This window comes from Culex pipiens, chromosome 3, assembly GCF_016801865.2.
Source record: "Culex pipiens pallens isolate TS chromosome 3, TS_CPP_V2, whole genome shotgun sequence".
Taxonomy (NCBI): domain Eukaryota; kingdom Metazoa; phylum Arthropoda; class Insecta; order Diptera; family Culicidae; genus Culex; species Culex pipiens.
In genome coordinates, this window is record NC_068939.1 from 13,748,506 (window position 1) to 13,767,050 (window position 18,545).

Sequence of the window (18,545 nt, forward strand, 5' to 3'; positions counted from 1 at the left end):
ATCCAACAAAAAATTTGGGGTTTTTCTATGCACAACCTTTTCCCCAAAAATTTCAACCATAACCTACAACTTTGCTTTAGATACCAAGTCGATCAGAAATTCCGTTCTCAAGATACAGATTTTTGTATACACGCCCATTTTTTATGTCCAGCCCTCCGTTGAAATAACGGCAAATATCCACTTTAGGCAAAAACGAGATATTAGCACCAAGGTGGTAGAGAATGTTCCAACGCATCTTCTGAAATTTGAATTTCACTGAAATAATGTTTAGACTTGGCTGCCGATGCGAAAAACCAATCGGCTAATATGCCACTGTTATGGGAAATTACCTTGACGGAGATTTGGTGACAAACACTAAAACACGTTTTTCTCGGAATTTTGCATAATGACCTAATTTTCAATTATGGGCAGAAAAGTAGAATAAGAAAAGAAAATAGGCAATTTTTTTAAAAGCCTCTTGTTGATAAAAAACCTTAACCATTCTAAAAATTCCATATTCCTGAGAAAAATATCGCCCGTTTATTTATTTATTAGAACTGTCAAAGCGGAACCAATTTACTGTTCGCAAAATAATACCAAGAAGTGGGAAGTATTGTAATCGATCTATAATTTATTTTGAGTTTATAATTAATTTATTTTTGAGGTATTCAAACTCAACAAATCTTAAGAAGAGGGTTGAAATCGAGGTTGACATGATTCGTCGCTAACATTTCTATAATAATTTTGAAATGTTAGCGACGAATTATCAATAACTATGAATGGCACCTGCCAAATAATATTGAATATTCTTACTCCGATATTATCGCTGCGCATCAAAGATACATAATCTCGGAATTTCCATTCGGTTGCTCTACTGATTTACAAAATTTCACCCACTTCTGACGCAATTTTCCGTCACGTGGAAAAACAAAAAAGACCTTTTTTGGCCCCCCATCGTTTAGTCTACGAACAAAAAAAGCGCGAAGCACTTAATTTTTCAGCAAAAACTTTAACATCAACAGATCCAAAATGTTTCATAACAAGTCACTTCAGCAGCAACAAATATGTCACGCTTAAGCTTTAACATAGCCTGCTACTTTGTTTATGTTTACAGCTGTGGTGCAGTTGTAGTAGTGAGGAGCGGTAGAGAGCATTCGAAAATCACGTTACGCATTCTGTCTTTTCAGCACCCAGGTCTTAGCCTGTCAGCCCAAAGGAAAAAAAAAAAAAAGAAAGGGAGAAAACATATGGCTACGAGTCGGGTGGCTGCTTGAGTGTTGACTAGTAGAGCTCGAGTTTCGTTCGTTTCAACTTTGTGTGCGTTCACTGATGGTCGCTTAGAAATCATGATCATGAAATGAGTGTGATTATTAGGATGCCCAGAAAAAAAAACGACATTCTTAAATTGCTAACAACTTTTCAGGTTCGAATTTTACAGCTTCGATAGGTTCTACTTACTATTAAGTTTTCAATGAGAATATCACGTACCGTGCAGACCAAACTGTAAAAAAATGTTTTTTTCACCGGTGGTGCATGGTTGCCTCTCACCCCATGTTGGACTGGGTTCGATCCCAGACGATCCCGGTGGCATTTTTCGAGACGAGATTTGTCTGATCACGCCTTCCGTCGAACGGGGAAGTAAATGTTGGCTCCGGTCTAATACCATATTCTGGTCACCATAGTGAGCATTCAAAATCGTTGTCGATGATGACTGTTAACTGAAAGCATCCAGTCAGTGACCGTTTGCTTAGTCCTGTTCAAAACCCACAATTTTGCCAAATAATCGAATAGCCTCAGATATTAAAAAGAAAACATGATTAAGCAAAAATTGTGCACATTTAAAGGCACCTTATTTCTTTAATAATGCTCCCCATTTATATTTCTTATTTATTTTTTTTAATTTTGTTTTCGTACATTCGTAGTTTCTTACTATTTAGCATCAACACTTTTATTTTAGGCGTAATCCAATATAAGGAAAAGAACACAGTAAAAATGAAGCTGTAAATTTGATGTTATCAGTCTCCAGAAAGTCGATTAAATCAAGCCCAACCATTGATGTAGTTTGCTATTAAATTCCATTCAAGAGTTCAACCCATCCTGAACCCTTTTCACAGTCATGGAGAACCGTAACGTACCGTTTAGCGTCACTATAGCTGGCCCAAAACAGAACTAGATTTGCACATAGTTATAACGCAATTATGCACACACACTTACGATTATTGTTATTAAACATTTTGGCTAAAATTATTACAAAACCCTATAATTAACACGCGGTCAGCAGCATCACGATCTTAGACTCTCTTTTTTTCTTTCTTTCAACTGTTGCTAGCAGTCTGGTTTTTTTTTCTACGTGGCTTGGTTGGATTAATTATACGTTAAACTGTGCTACTTATTCGCGAGGAACCGTACACAGAGAGGCCACGGCTGTGTTTGCCAGACTGACTGGCTGGACCCGGGGTGCACGGAATGGAATGGAGAAAAAGATGAATGAACATGCAAATCGTCTGGATCGGATCAATAGTTGGAAGAGCCAGAGATTTTCTAAAAAAAAAAATTACTTTGTTGTTCATGACATGTTTTAAGGCAAAATTTTAATAAAAGTACAAAATCTGAATTCGTTGATCATAAAAACTTGAAAACAAACTTGTCTGGCTCAATTCAATGGGATTCATTGTGGACCGCCGTAGCGGACACTTCTCCCCTGTGGTTCCGATTCCCCCCTCCTTACCCCCACCAATCCTGTTCCGGATCTGACACTCTTTAGCCCGGTTTCCGAAACCGCGGCGGCCAAAACCACCACCAGCACCGTGCAATTCACGCGGGGCCAAAACCCGGCCCGCCGATTTATGTTTTCCGCGGAAAACGGGAATTAGTCAAAATTTATAAATACCCTTCTTCTGGCCTGGTCAGGGGCATCGTTTTCGGAAACAGAGCTCTGAAATAACGAAACCATCAGCAGATGAAAAATCGATCAATCGCTTCAAAACGAGGGGAAATTAACTAGTGTTTTGGAGGAATCTGGATGAACCTCAATCCCCCTTTTCCCCCCTTTGTCCTGCTGCGTGCACTCTTTTTGAATAATTTTATTTTTTTCGGCCGGGTTTTTCGAGCATTTTGCTGCTCCCTCTCCTTATGGCCATAGTTTTGACTACCGTAAGCTCTAAGTATGTTATAATTGCTTGTTAAAACGCCTATACCTACAGGAAAAACGGCCAAGCTTATCCGCACACTGGCTGCTGGCCGGAAGTGCACTGTACTTGGGGTAATTAGCGCGAACGTGAACCCCCTCGAGAGCTTTTAGATTGAAGCTGTAAAATATGCCAGCGAATTTATTGGCCGTAAATTATGAAACCAGTCAGCAACACCGCAGTCAGTTATAGGGTTTTGCTGGGAAAAAAAATACCGATCGCATTGCACGCGAAACAAAAACTGTTCAATATCCTCACTAATTACGACCCTTTAATTGCAGAAACATAACCGACCGCGCGCGCGGGTTACATCGGCCTGTGGGAGCTCCCTGTTTCGGGGTTACGGCATTGCGGACCTGTGCCAGTTCCGATTTTGGTCCAGCCAGGGGATCGGGCAGGTTGACCGCTTTTGAAGAGGTTCAAGTGGTCGGTCGAGAGATCTCTTGGTCATAAAGCTTGGGCGTATTGTATAGCTGTCAATATTCTGACAAAATTTCTTCTACAAGTTATTTAGGTTAGAACCATACACGTATTGAAACCGTTTGGTAACGATTTTTGCAACTCATTTTTCTCCGTGATCTAGAACAAAAAATCCGTAAGTGACTTCAAGATGTCTAAACTGCCCCTGATCGCATAAATGTCCCATATGCATTTTTATCACTTTTGAGTTATTGATGCAGTTTGGTTCAAAATCGTATGCTCTTTCAAAAGAGCCTACAACATCCAGTACATTGTTCTAGAAATCACGAGGAAATCCAGTTTTTTTGTAGAAACTCACCACGTAGCTTTATGTGTGGGACAAATTTGTTTTGCGTTTTTCTTAGCTTGCTGTTTTTGCATATGGGACATTTATGCGAACATGGGCAGTAAAGAAATCCTTAGAATTAAAATACATTATTATCAACTTTCCTTAAAAATTGTTGGACGGCTGCACCTTAACAGTCGAAACGAAATAAAAAAATATCATTATGAGTAAAAGTCATCACAATTTTATAGAACTGCCGCTTGAAAATATTTTTTTTTAATTGAGTTTAAAAGAGATTTTTTTTGCTTAAATAGAGTTTTTACTTGTACAGCTCAAGTTTTTCAATAAGCAAAACCATTTTGCGGAACGAGGGAAAACCAAAAAAAAACCAAAGTCTATATTCTGTATCTATATAAAAGCGTGACAATTTTTTTTCGGCGAGTTATAATTTTTTGTAAAATAGATATTTGACTCGAAAATTTTGTTTGACTTCAGTTTTTAACGCAATCGAAAAGTTCCTTACAGATTTTTTTTATAAAGTGCACCGTTTTCAAGATATAGCAACTTGAAGTTTAATTTTTCATGAAAAATTTCAGTTTTTCGATATTTAAAAATAGTGTCCGTGATTACCTGAAATAGTCGTTTATGCAACAAGTTGTAAAAAGAGGATTTTTATCATCACGAGTCGTACATTTATTCATCGATGTCTAACGAGTTGGATAAATACGACGAGTGGTGAAAAATTAAAGTTTTGCAACGAGTTCCATACAACATTTTTTGCAATTCAGAAAATCCCCCTTTGAACAGAATTAAAAGTCAAACGTCCATATATTTAGTCAAAATCGCTTAAATAAAAAAATGTTGAAAAGTTCTACTTCTCCAAACAAGTGCTGAAAATTTCAACCTTTCAACATCCATTTCAGTGCTGAAAAGTAGCACTTTAGAGCATTTGTTCTGAAATATTACTATTCGATTTTGTTTTTTTTTCGGTAGAGAAAAGTAGGCTGTTTCGTCGTTTGAGAATGAAAGGAAAAGTAAATAGCTTCACAAAGGAAATGCAAAATTATTTTTTTTGAGAAATTGGAAATTGATTTTTTGTGAAAAAAGTAAATTAAAAAATCGCCTATTTTTTTCCGTGTAACATTTTTTTTATGAGTAGTCCTCATCCATACCTACATTTTTGCTGAAGACACCATACCGATCAGAAAATTCTTACAAAAGATACAGATTTTCGAATATTTATGTACCATTTTTGCATGGACAGCTGTTAAAATTGTATGGGGACTTGTAAGGGTGAGCGTGGAGAACTGCTCAACATCTGATTTTTTAACAAGAAAACAAAATTTCAAACCTTTAAAACCTAACCCCGCCTCTAGATGGGTTTCTTTTTAAAAAATCGCAAAAATTCCACCAATTTTTGACTTTTAGAAAGTATTGGAAAGAAGAACTCTTAAAATTTTAGAAACAGTTAGGGCTAGATGTTCTACTTGTTTTTTTGTGACTTTGCCAATGTTTTTTTAAATGTCATATTTTTGGGGTCAATTTTGGCAGTGTTTTTTTACAAACATTTCCTATATTTTAGGTATAAAGAAGTATGCAGTAATTTTTGTAATGTTCCAGACTATGCCTCTACGCATTTTTTTTTGCAATTTAAATGATAATGGTGTCATTCTATAGCAGAAAGTGTGAAAAACAAGCAAACAATTTAAAAAGCGGCTGAAAAAACATGAAAAAATAGATAGGCAAAATGTAATGATAGGAGGTGGTAGAATAGGCCAAACACTATCGAAAACAAACATAACCTAAACAAGATAAATGCAAATTAAAACGCTAAAAATGAAAAAAGAAAAACATAAAACAAGAGAGGTATAGTTTTTCGTAGAACAAAAGTTGCTCAAATTACCTCCTAAACTGAAGAAAAATTAAAAAAAATCGAAAAAAAATTGGACGGTAGAGGGTTAATGTTTTGCTTTTTGGGTGTTCTTAAAACCGCCGTAATTAAGGGCTGTTCAAAAACAATCAGAAAAAAATGGTTTTATGGACCTTTATAAAAACTCTAGATATGTGAGTAATTTTATTTTAAAGAAAGTGTCAGATAAGGATTAAATTTGTTGTTTTGAAAACACGTTGTTTGATTTTCGGACATTTCAATAAATCTTATGAGCTTTTAGTTCGTGTACAAGGAAACAGGTTTGCTGAATAGTGTGAAGAGATTTGTCTGCTCTGAAAAATGTTACAGATTTTATAACATCTCCCTTTTTTTTAAGTGGAATTCTAAAATAACAGGTAGTAAAAAAGTCTGATTAAAATGGGACGGAGACACGATCCTATTTCTAAGTGAGGATTTTGTCATTTGCCGATTATCTCTGTAAAATTGCTTTGTAATAAGTTGTAATTGAACGTAAAAATATTGATGAATTTACATAAAAAGACATGAAACAAAATAAATTAACAACATTATATTTATGTTTATTCACTTTCAGCAATACGTATAAACATAATAATTAAAAGATTGTTATAAGGAGGCTCTAATTTGACTAGATTATTCCTATCGAGGTTTTTAAGCGAAGATGGCGTTCGAATGGTGAACGCCCGAAATGTCAAAATCACGCAGTGGTACCAACATTACGGAAAAAGTGTGCTATGGCATGACAGCCACATTTTTTTTCTAATGTTGGTGCTACTGCGCGATTTTGACATTTCGGGCGTTCACCATTCGAACGCCATCTTCGCTTAAAAACCTGGATAGGATTTGGACGTTCCATACTGAAATTTGTATTTCTTAGCAACGATTGTTTTGGAATTTTATTATTTCTTTTAAAATAGTTAATAGTCACTTCTGTAGTTCAGCCATAAACAACGCAACGCATGATCAATATTTTTTCAACATAAAAACAAATTAACCTCAGCAAAATTGTCCGCTGATAGTGACATTGTAACCGTTCCGCTTCCTCATAACTCAAACGAACCGATGATGAAGGTACAGGAGTTTTCACTCAGCACGTTCCATTGATTCCTCCCGTCATCTCTTCTTATCAGCTACGCGAGGAAACCCAACTGAGACAAATCGTAGCCCCGGCTAATCGCCTCAACCAACTCAGCAGCGTCGTCCCTTTCAGTAGCTCGACTAACGCGACCGTGTTCACATCTTCCGCAAAGGAAGCCTCTCAAGTGTTCAAATGCCCCCTCGTCTGAACGATGGCCATCGATTTTGAGCTGAACGACAGTATCAGGATCTACAAACCTGCCGCCGAGGAGGGGACGATCACGGCGTCCTCACCAGTTCTGCTCGAGTGGAAGAACCTTTCGGTGCGGATTGGGAGTGGCCGGACGTGGAGTTTCAAGAAGAAGCCGGCGGATTCCACGTACATTTTGAAGCATGGTACGGCAAGTGTGATTTCTTATCAAAAAGAGTGAATAACGCTTTGAATGTTTCGTTCCAGCTACCGGAGCCGTACGATCGGGCGATCTGGTGGCAGTCATGGGGTCAAGGTTAGTTCGATCGATGCACGGAGGGAAAATGTTTACTCAGTAGTGTTTGGTTTTCCCACGCAGTGGTTCCGGCAAAACGACGATGCTGGCCGCGGTGTCGATGCGGCTAACGGCAGAAGTTCAAGGCAGCGTCCTTATCAACGGTCTGTTCGTGAATCCAACCCAGATGAAGCGCCTGGCGGGGTTCGTTCCACAGTTTGAAATCGCGCTGAACTCGCTGACGGTGCGTGAACATCTCACATTTGTGGTAGGTCACTTATTTGAGCGTAGATAGAACTTATATTTGAACCATTTCAACGCTTTCAGGCCAAACTCAAGGGCGTTGGCCGGGCCCAAATGGAGTCCGTGATCAACGAGCTGAACCTGGAACAGTGCGCCTCAACGAGGATATCTCACCTGTCCGGTGGCGAGCGGAAGAAGGTCAACCTGGCTGGGGAACTGCTAACTGAACCAGATGTTCTATTCTGTGATGAACCCACGACCGGGCTGGACAGCTTCAGTGCTCTGGCGGTGATCAACACGCTGAGGAAGCTGGCCGTGGACAGTAGGAAGGCCGTGATTTGCACAATTCACCATCCGACGTCGGACATCTTCGAGTGCTTCAGTGATGTTATTCTGTTGAATCGGGGCAGGACGTACTACCAGGGACCTACGGTTGAGGCCACTAGCTTCTTCGAGAGGTATAACATATCCTTAGCTTAAACATATAAAATTAACTAAAACCAACATTATTTCAGCATCAGTCTCCCCCTTCCAATCAACTGCAATCCAGCGGATTACTACTTTAAGCTAGTTTGTGATAGTGACAGTTACGATAGTGCTGGTTCTAGTGAAGCGCTAGCTGGAGAGTCCCGGAATAGGCAAGAGATTGTGCGAAAGTGTCAGCGGGAGAATGTGGCCAAGAAGAGCCTGATGGGACCGTACCAGCAGGGCGATGTGATCGATAAGCTTTGCAGGTGAGTTTTTTTTTTCGCATTTCAAAATTCAAATTTTATTTTTATATTTTTTTTTATATTCATATGGAATTGGAGATATTGAATTTGTAATCCTAAATATAAACATTAAGGATTGTCTTCATTGCGAATTCCGCTAACTGTTTGTAACACAGCTGTACAACATACATTTAGATTTTGAGCCAAATGTTTGAGTGCTAATGTTTGAGACGCTGACTGCCGTTTTAGTTATTGTCAATTTTAATTTTTTTATTTTTTATTTTTTTTTTTTTTATTTTTTTTTTTTTTTTATTTATTTTTTTTTTTTTTTTTTTTTTTTTTTTTTTTTTTTTTTTATTTTTTTTTTTTATTTTTTTTTTTTTTTATTTTTTTTTTTTTTTATTTTTTTTTTTATTTTTTTTTTTTAATTCAGAAAAAAATGGAGAGTTGGAACAAAAGAAGCAATATTGTTTTTAATGCAGTTTTCTTTTCTTTCATGAAAAAAATAAAAAAAAATTAAGCAAATTAAACCTAAAAGTGCATATAAATTGAAAATAGTGCATATTAAAATTTAAATGTCATTTTCGAATGCAAATTTAATTTTGCATCGTTCAATGAATTTTTATATTTTGTATGAAAACAAGTTCGATTTACATCATTTTTCAATAATTCAAGATTTTACAGCATCCTAAACTCTAGCACAGAATATTATCATGGTCATTTTGTATGATCAAAATTGTTCGGAAAAAACTAATGATGCAAGAGAGCAATTTCTCAAAAAATAGCAAATTTATTGAAAATCTATTGTCTATATTTTGATGAAACTTTTTGTTTACTTTTTCTTTGGCCTTAAAATACATTTTGCATATTATTATTTCGTCCAAACAAGTTTCCATATAATTTTGGCAGTCCATTCAAAAAGCCTAGTCAAAATTTAGAAAAATCTGTTTCTTAAGAGGATTTTCTGATCAATTTAGTGTCTTCGGTCTCAATGTTGTAGATGTTGTATGTGATGTAGTTGAAATAGTGCGGCCATCCCGGGAATTCCCGGATTTTTTTTCCAAAACCGAGAATTCCCGTATCCCGGGAATTCAGATTTAGTCTGAAATTTCAGATTTGATTGTGGAAATAGATACACAGTTGAATACCCAGTACTCGATAAAAAATGTATAGCATTAAAAAAATATCAGCATTTATTTGGCTTATAAAGGGACATTATAAAATTTCTAGTTTACAGATCCTTAAAATTCTTAGCGCTTTAAATATTTTCTATTTAATTTTATAACTTAAAAAAAACACGACAATTCAAGACAAATGTATCGAATTTAAACAGCATTTTTTTGCATAATATTTTTTAAATTGATTTCGCTTAAAACAGGAACAGAACAAAACAAATTTATTGCTCTAAAATCGCTTGCACCTATTCAGACTGTAGTTCCCATTTTCCCATGTTGGCGGTAGTGACTTAAATACAATTTGAAGTTTTTTTAAAATATAAAACATGAATGTCTTATAGTATGTAAAATTTACATTGGCTGGTATCATTTTATTTGTTGCCATTTTTGTTGTTAAGACATTTTAAAAGATTTTTTAAGCTTTTCTAGTCATACAATAATAAAATAGTAGTTTATGCAACAAGTTGCAAAAAGAGGATTTTTTCAGCACGAGTCGTACATTTATCCAACGAGGTTCACCGAGTTGGATAAATACGACGAGTGCTGAAAAAATCAAGTTTTGCAACGAGTTCCATACAACTTTTTTTGCAATTCCGAAAAACACCCATTGAGTGAAATTTTAAGACAAATTTGCATGTATTTTGTCAATTAATCGTTTACATTAAAAAATGTTAAAAAGTGTTACTTTTCGAAACAAGTGCTGAAAAGTACAACTTTTCAGCACCCATTTCAGTGCTGAAAAGTAGAACTTTTCAGCATTTATTTTGAAAAGTGTTGCTATTCGATTCTGTTATTTTTGGTACAGAAAAGTAGGCTATTTCGTCGTTCAAGAATGACAGGAAAAGTAAGTAGTTTCTTGACGGAACTGCAAAAAAATATTTATGAGATACTTATTTAATTTGAGTCACATTGGACTAGAAATTGTGGTACATTTAAAATCCAAAGCATAACAAAAAACTAAAAAATAATTTCGTTTAAGTTATCCAGAAACTGCTATCCTTGTTTAGATTGAAGTGTAGATTGTCACCAAAAACTAAAATTTAGCGAATTCTTTGATTTGAAGCTAGAAAAACATAACAATTATTATGAAAACATAGATTTTATGACTGTTTCAAAAATTCCTCGAGATCCCAGGAATTCTCGGGATTTATAAAATATTTTTCCCGTTTTCCGGGAAATTCAAAACCCCGGGAAAATTGGACGCGTTGAAAATAAGTGTTTATTGCGAGGTTTATTTGCTTTTTTTAAATGTAAGGCTTTATTTGAAAGTTTTGTAGATATTTTCATTCGAAAGATCAGAAAATGTTTTGGCATTGAATATCGGACGCATAGTTAATGAGTTATTTTAGTGATGAAGATTTTTGAATAATTTAAAAGCCTTTTTTGTATGGACAGATGCCAACATTGAATGGAGACTTTTATCAGCGAGCTAATAATGCCAAACATTTTCTTTGGTCAAAATACTTCAACAGTTTCGGTTTTTGGGTTTTTTAGGTTAAATTTCAATAAAAAAAATCAGTATTCTAGCCTAATTTTTCGAAAATTTCTTGGATAATCGAATCGTGATACGTTTTTTTTTCGTTGTCTAATTTTTGATTGTTGAGCTTAAGTATGACCCTTAAACTACTCTAAAGTGATTTAGAATTTTTAAATCCAAGATTGTGGCCAAAATGGCGATTATGGAATATTGAAAAATGCATTTTTTAAACTTCACAGCAGGGATGCCAGGTTGCCAGATAAATCTGGCGTTGCCAGATTTTTTGAGTGACAATTTGCAAAAAAAAAAATTCTATTTCTTCCTGACTTAGTTAAATTGATGTAAGATGTTTATTTTGTGAAGCTATAATGTATAAAAAGTGAAATTACACAATTTTTGAACACAATGTTGCACATTACTTTGAGAAAAGTGGCTTGCCAGGTTTTTTCCAGATTTTTTGCCAGATTTTTTTCTGTTCAGACCTGGTAACCCTGCTTTACAGGCAATCAACCATTCAAATTTGACTAAAATGGGGTCGCAGAACTCGAATTTGATGTTTAAAAAAGAAAATAAAAAAAATACTGAAAAATTGTTTTGTTCGTGATTTGATTATCCGAAGTCCCATTCAAACCTTCGGATAATCGAGGCTTCGGATAACCGAGTCTGTACTGTAGTTAACAATCGATTGAACACGTTTTTTTGTGTTTTCAAATATCTAAATTTCTTCAAATTTAGCGAATTTCCACGCTCCATACGAAAAAGTTTTTTTTGTAAATATCTTATTATCTTGTGAACGTGAAAGAGGAAATCTAAAACTATTGAATATTAGTTAGGCCGTTGCAAATATTTTTTTGAAGTTTATGTCCCTCGGCTCTGAGCAAAGTCAAAAGGGGGGGGGGGGGGGGGCAAAAAAAATAAAAAAAAATAAAAATTGAAATTACAAGCCTAGGTTTCAACATTTGGATGAAAAAAGTGTTTCAAAATGCATTTTACAGGCGTACAGTTGCTTTCCAATCATTAGTTTTGAAAATATCGAGGTATTGACGGAATTTTTTTTTCGCAAAAAAAAAACTTTTCGTGGGACTGTACATTGGTATTTCATGAAAATTTAAAATGTTTTCAAAGGAGTTCAAACATGCTAAATATGATTATAAACGCGGGAAAATGCATTTTAACTGGTTTTCAGTTGATTAAACTTTAATTTTCATTAAAATTTTGAAGTTTTTCGAAAAAATATTGTTTTGCCCCCTGATTATTCAGGCCAACTTTGAAGGGGGGGGGGGGGGTGACATAAATTTTGAAAAATACTTGCAACGGCTTTATACTCAGGAAAAAAAATGAATTCGAGACGTTTTTATTTTCACAGAATATTGCAAGATCGTCAAAATATCAGTTTTGATTAAATAACTATTCGACTATTTTATTAAATTAAGAATAAAATTACAAATTAACAGCAACTAATGTTTGCATTATCCCTACAGAAACACCAGCCATGCCTGCTGGCCCTCCCAGCTCTACCTCCTGCTCCACCGCGGCATCCTCGACAGCATCCGAAACTTGCGGGAGTACGTCATAGTCACGTTTCTATTTCTGGTAAGCACCGCAGCCAGTGTAGACTCTCTGTCGGCAGCTTTATCTTTATCATCATTTTCCCCCAAACCCGCGCATAAAATGTAGATCACCAGCATCACCATTTCGGCGCTGTACTTTCACATCGATCCGGCCACCGGCGGTCAAACCTCGATCCAAGACATCCGCGGGGCGCTGTTCCTGGTGGTGTGCGAACTGCTGTACACCCTGAGCTACTCCGTGTTCTACGTGTTCCCGCGCGATCTGCCGCTGGTGAGGCGCGAGGTCGGCGAACGGACATACCGCCTGTCGGCCTATTACGCGCACCGGGCCCTGTTGACCGTGCCGAAAGCCTTCTTCGAGTCGTTCCTCTTCGTCGGCATCGTGTACGGATGCGTGCGCTTTACGGCCGTGGCCGGGGCCGCCACCTACGTCGGAATGGCCACCGTGTCTGCCGTGGCCAGCCTGCTCGCCGTCGCTTACGGTAAAGATCTTCTTCTTCCTTCTACTCCTGTTATCATTTTGTGCATTTCATTCATTCATTCATCTTTCTCAATTGGCCAGCAATTGGAGAGCTCAATCTGGCAGCCACGGTGGCGCGGCGTTGGCCGCCACTTGCAAATGGATTGCCGATTTGACATGATTATATCCGCTGAACACCGTTAATACATATATCGACTCGTGGATAGATATGATAATAGAAATGGCTTTGGCTAAGCACTTAGTTTCTCTGCATGGCATGATTTTCCGCGTACGAGTTTAATGCGCACGAAAACGACTATCAAAATCTCACCAGCGCGGAAAAGCGAAACTTTTTTTTTTGTTTCGAACGGAAGTGGGTGGTTTGGTGATGATGGTGCGGTTGAGTGGTAGCATTTTGGTTTATAGTTGATCTCGAATTTCAAAATGTATAATCTGATCAACATATTTATTTTATTTAATTCTTACTTAAGTTAACTTAAGCTTCAAAATTCCCGACATTTTATTTTAAAGACATTCCACTGCAGATTTTTTTTGTTTCCTTCCATCATTTATTGACGAAGAATCGTCTTAGAGTCTGAAGATGAAACATGATTTTTAAGTATCTAAGTTCTTCCCCGGGCAGGTGGGAATAACAAAACGAAGGTCGTTTATTCAATGTTATATCCCATTAAAAAAAAACAATCATCAGTCAATACCTAATTTGTTATTATTTTTTATTGTTGAATTTTACTTTAACTCTGGGATTTTGTTTACCAATATCCCATAACTTGGGCTACCAACTGTGCGGATTTTTTCCTTATCGTACGGATATTCAACCTTCTCCGCGGATTTTTAACAGGCCGGAATTTTTGTACGGAATTTTTCGCTTAATACGGATTTGTACGGAATTTTAACAACTTTTAAAAAAAAAATCAGTGCTTTTTAATCAGGCCAAAGCTTTCTCTAATATGATATTTTTATTTAACTGTCAGTTTGTTTTAAAGGGAAAACTTGCATAATTTTCCGGGTTTTCCTCAGTTCAAACTTGATTGTCAATGATTGTTGTTTTCAAATTCCTTACGAAACATATTTCTTGAATAAAAGATCAAATTTTGGCTTGTGAAAACCTTGTGTTGTGCTTGTATTTATAGGACCTTTCCAATAAAACTCTAGAAATGTTTTCGTGAAAACACTAACAACGATATTATTTGTAAAAGCAAACCTGACATTTCGTAAACTTTTAAAGGTTTAACAAAAATATTTTTAATTCCCAAATTCCAAACTTAACTAAATAATTCCTTGACAGTTTTTGTTGTACCATGGTGTCATATCGGTAAAGTATACGGATTTTGGCTCAGCAAGAGTTGGTAGCCTTACCCATAACTAGGCTTAGTGATTTTTCACGATTAAAAATTGCAAATTTCACGGGGACCATAATTTCAAAACACAAAATTTCACGAAAATTTCGCGGAGCGTGAAAAATGTTAAAATAACCCTTAAAAACTTATGTTTACATCACAGAAACTACTTTTTATGTTTCATTATATATTAATCTTCAATAATCTAAAACAAAACTTTACTGAAAAAAAAACTTTTTCTGATTTCCAAACAAAATTTCACGTGTCTTAAGGAATGCTCTATATATATTTTGGAACGAAATGTAGAGCATACGTATTCTCATTTACTGAACTGCTTTTTATTATTCGACTAACAGAGCTTTAACAAAATCCCTGGTTTGCATCTATTTTATCTTTAACATTTTATTGAATTTCATATCAGATTGAATTAATTTGAATTTTCTGCGACATTTTGCACAGTTAACAATATTTTTTTTTTTGATTTTAATCACACTTTTCAAAAACTAAATTAAAAATCAATAGGCAAAACTAATTTAATCAGTAACGAAATCTCCAAAATTTTATTCAAAATCAGAACAGCAGTCAAAAAAAGTGGTATTTTTCAACATCAACGTGAAGCAATGCACCCAAATAAACAAATATCGTTTAAATTAAACAGGACTCAGAAAAATCTTAAATTTCCAAAATCAAATCAATTAAATTTAAATAAATCTTTACAACTATTCAAAAATTTATCACAATATATTTGTTTAGGCAATTTTAACTAGTTTTGGTTGAAAATGTCAACATTTGTTAAAATTTAAACTTTTTGGTATGAGAATAACTGGAATCAAAAAGTTGAAGTTATCTCCCTTGTGATATTTTGATGATTCCGAGTATATGATTTTTACTTTGAGTGATTTTTGTTAACATGATTTATGTATTCGCAGCATTCACTTCTCAGTAAATGTTGTTACAATTTATGTTAATTTGCTAACAATTTTTTAAATGTTTCATAGCACAGTTTTCCATTAAAAACTAATGAAATTCACTGAAAAAGTCTTTATAGATGAAATATTTATTATGATATTATTTCAAAGAGTTGATTTGAGAAAATTGATAAATTTCACGGGATTTCACGGAAATCTTTGAATTTCACGAATTTCACGCTGTCCGCGAAATCGTGAAAATTCACTAACCTTACCCATAACCCAATTTGTTGTTACCTAATATTTTACAAAATGTGGGCTGAATTATGAGACATTTTTTACCAATTTTTCCAAGGACAATATTTGGACATGAAAGGTGGTCTTAGTACCAAAACTTTGTTAAAAGGTGAAAAAATTTAAGTTGATTTATTTAAATTATTGATATACCAACCCCCCCTCCCCTCCCAAGTTTTTTTGACAAAAATAGAAAGGGGAGGGGGCGACCTAAACTTTGAAATATGGGAAAATGTTGTCCAATTTTGTTAAGGAAATTATTTTGGCCATGAAATGTGGACTTTGTAACACAACTCTTTTTAATAGTGAAATATTTGAAAGTTTTTCTAATGATTGATAGTGGAATATTCCTTTAATTATTGGTTTATCTATGATTGAAAAAAAATTCTACGGTTTGATCGAAATTGTTGTGCATAACAAAATATTGTATTATCATTTTTTATTGCTAGAACTTTCAAATTTCATATATTGGTTATTTGCTCACTTTGATAGTTTGCATTGTGTCTGTTAAATTTAACATTTTTTTACATGTTGAATAAGATTTGTAACCTGTCAGCCAATGTTTTCTGATTTTACTCAGCATTTAAAAACATGTAATTTTTGATTGGAACCAAGCAATAATATTAAAATTTTATAATTAGTTAATAAAAAGAAATCGCAAAAAGCGCAAAAAACCATACATCATCAATAACAAATTGAGTTTTCGGGAACATTTTTTTCTCTTTTATCGAATTTTCTTATAATATTTTTTGATAACAGAATGAGTTATTTTTTGAACAAGTCTTTGTGTTTTAATAACAGCTAAACTGGGTTTTTTTTAATAACAAGTTCTAACCTCCTGTCAATAACACAACTTGAACTTTTCCAGTATATGAAAAAATGTGAATTGTTTTAAGAATTGTGTGAACAGTTTTGCACCAATATTTACAAAATGCCTAAAATTTGTTTTTTTTTTAATTTTGTATTTTAGGAAACGACGGTGTTGGTTGAAAAATTATTTTTTTGGCAATTTTGGTCGCGTTTTCGGACAACATTCCTATGGGATACTAAAGAGAGTTTTTTTGTGTTTTTACATGAATTTATGATGCATCTCAAAAACTTACAGATCAATTTTATTTTAAATAATTTAGTAGAAAATTTATGTTTCATGACTAAATGTATGCTTTTTTGACTGATTAGTTTTTAAATTGAACAGTCATAGAATTTCGTTCTTTCGAATTTATTCTAAAATGCCTAGTCGGTATTCATATTAAATAATAAATCCCGAATTTTATCAAGAGAAAAACTAACTTGCCGAAAAATTCCAAGTCCTTTAAAAAAACAATAGCTATTAATTTTTTTATTGAATCTAAGTGTCGTCTTTCGGCTCTGGCCATATCAGAGGTATGGAGGAAGAAACCAAACTAAATAACTGATTTTAATCTGATTACTCTAAAATTTGGAGCGAGCGAAACCATGATTAGGTAATGATTACAGTTGTACTGTCATAAATTGGCAAAAATATTTAAAAAAAAAGTTTTCTATTTATTGAAATTTTGAAGTTTTTTTTTTCGCGGCAAGTTTTATTTTTTCTGCCTCTTGGTTTTTCGGACCGGTTTTGAAGGGAACGACATAAACCAAACCAGCATTGTTTTGAAGTTATCTTTTTATTAAGTAATTGAAGGCACTACAACTGGAGTTTTTATCATCAGTTTTAAAGAAAATACCGAAAAAAAAAAACGAAACTATTGGCACTACGCCCCCCGGGGCATGGCCTTCCTCTAACGTGGGATTTCTGCTCCAGCGCCTCTGACGAGACAGGAGAAACCGGGACCGACGTTTTACTTCACCATCCGATAGAAGCTCAGTGGATAAGGCGGGAATCGAACCCGCGTCTCATAGCATCATCGGGATCGGCAGCCGAAGCCGCTACCCCTGCGCCACGAGAAAATACCATAACTAACGAAAGTTCTTTGTATTGCTGACAGTTAGTTTCATCGAACGTTTTTTGGTTGATGCTAGTCAGTGGATGCTTACATTAGGAGTGAGCAAAATACACTCTTTTTGTGTTTTTTTATATAACGACTAAAAAAATGTTTTTTTGAATTGAATATCAAACTGAAAAGTATTTTGATTTATTGATTTTTTTGTTCAGTCATCATAAATATCAACAATATATGATATAAAATAACATGTATATGCTTTATATCCGCATAGTTTAAATCCAACTGAGTTTAATGACTCAGCTAAATAAAAAAACATGTACTTCCCAGGAACCATATAAGTTCTAAATCCTTCTCTCCAAACTAAGCTAATTCCGATATCACACAGCGCAAAGCCATAAACCTGCTCTACCACCTGCTTGAAAATCTCCCCCTAAACGTGTCCCTTTTAGTCACTCTGTTTTGCACTTTACTTCCCAATTTGTCCCGCCCTGAAATCCTTTTCATTTCATACTTTTCACACCATATTTTATGTGCTCTTCCACCCGCAGGCTACCTGCTGACGTGCCTCTCGGGCTCCATGGAACTGTCCATCGAGTACGCCAACCTAATCTTCCTTCTGTACGGACTGCTCGGCGGTTTGTACCTCAACATCCGTGCCTTCCCGGTGGCCAAGTACCTGTCGTTTTTCTTCTTCGCGGCCGAGGGCATCTCGGTTTACTACTGGCGAACCGTGCTGGACATTCCGTGCGATTTGGACGAAACGACGGCGGTCAATGGAACTGCCACCAACCACAGTTGCCTGCGGGACGGGTTGGCCGTGCTGGAGGACACCGGCTACGGGACCTCGCTGGACGTGGTGTACTTCAACTATCTGGTGATGGCAGGTCAAATTGTGGCCGTTCACGTGCTGGCCTATTTCTGCCTGCGGAGACTCGTTAAGAAGGCCGGATTTTACTAGTTGTTGGCTAGGACGAACCCCTTCTTTTTTGGGCTTATCTAAGATTCAGGAAGAAAACGAAAAAAGGGTGAAAATATAATTTT

General features: G+C 35.5%; 1 protein-coding gene across 1 annotated transcript; it reads left to right on the plus strand.

The window, feature by feature from the left end:
- The first annotated feature begins 7,034 nt into the window (after positions 1 to 7,034).
- LOC120419513 (protein brown) lies at positions 7,035 to 18,545 on the plus strand. Its single transcript, XM_039582213.2, has 8 exons — positions 7,035 to 7,294; positions 7,356 to 7,404; positions 7,468 to 7,651; positions 7,711 to 8,084; positions 8,142 to 8,360; positions 12,470 to 12,581; positions 12,666 to 13,041; positions 18,053 to 18,545. Exons 1-8 carry the CDS (start codon positions 7,111 to 7,113, stop codon positions 18,460 to 18,462), a joined length of 1,908 nt encoding a protein of 635 aa, XP_039438147.1. The 5' UTR covers positions 7,035 to 7,110; the 3' UTR covers positions 18,463 to 18,545.

Bases quoted from the DNA above. Each gene is read 5' to 3' on its own strand.
- LOC120419513 (XM_039582213.2), top strand. From the start codon at position 7,111: ATGGCCATCGATTTTGAGCTGAACGACAGTATCAGGATCTACAAACCT. The intron at 7,405-7,467 runs GTTAGTTCGATC...TTTCCCACGCAG, and splicing joins GTGGCAGTCATGGGGTCAAG to TGGTTCCGGCAAAACGACGA. The intron at 8,361-12,469 runs GTGAGTTTTTTT...TTATCCCTACAG, and splicing joins GTGATCGATAAGCTTTGCAG to AAACACCAGCCATGCCTGCT.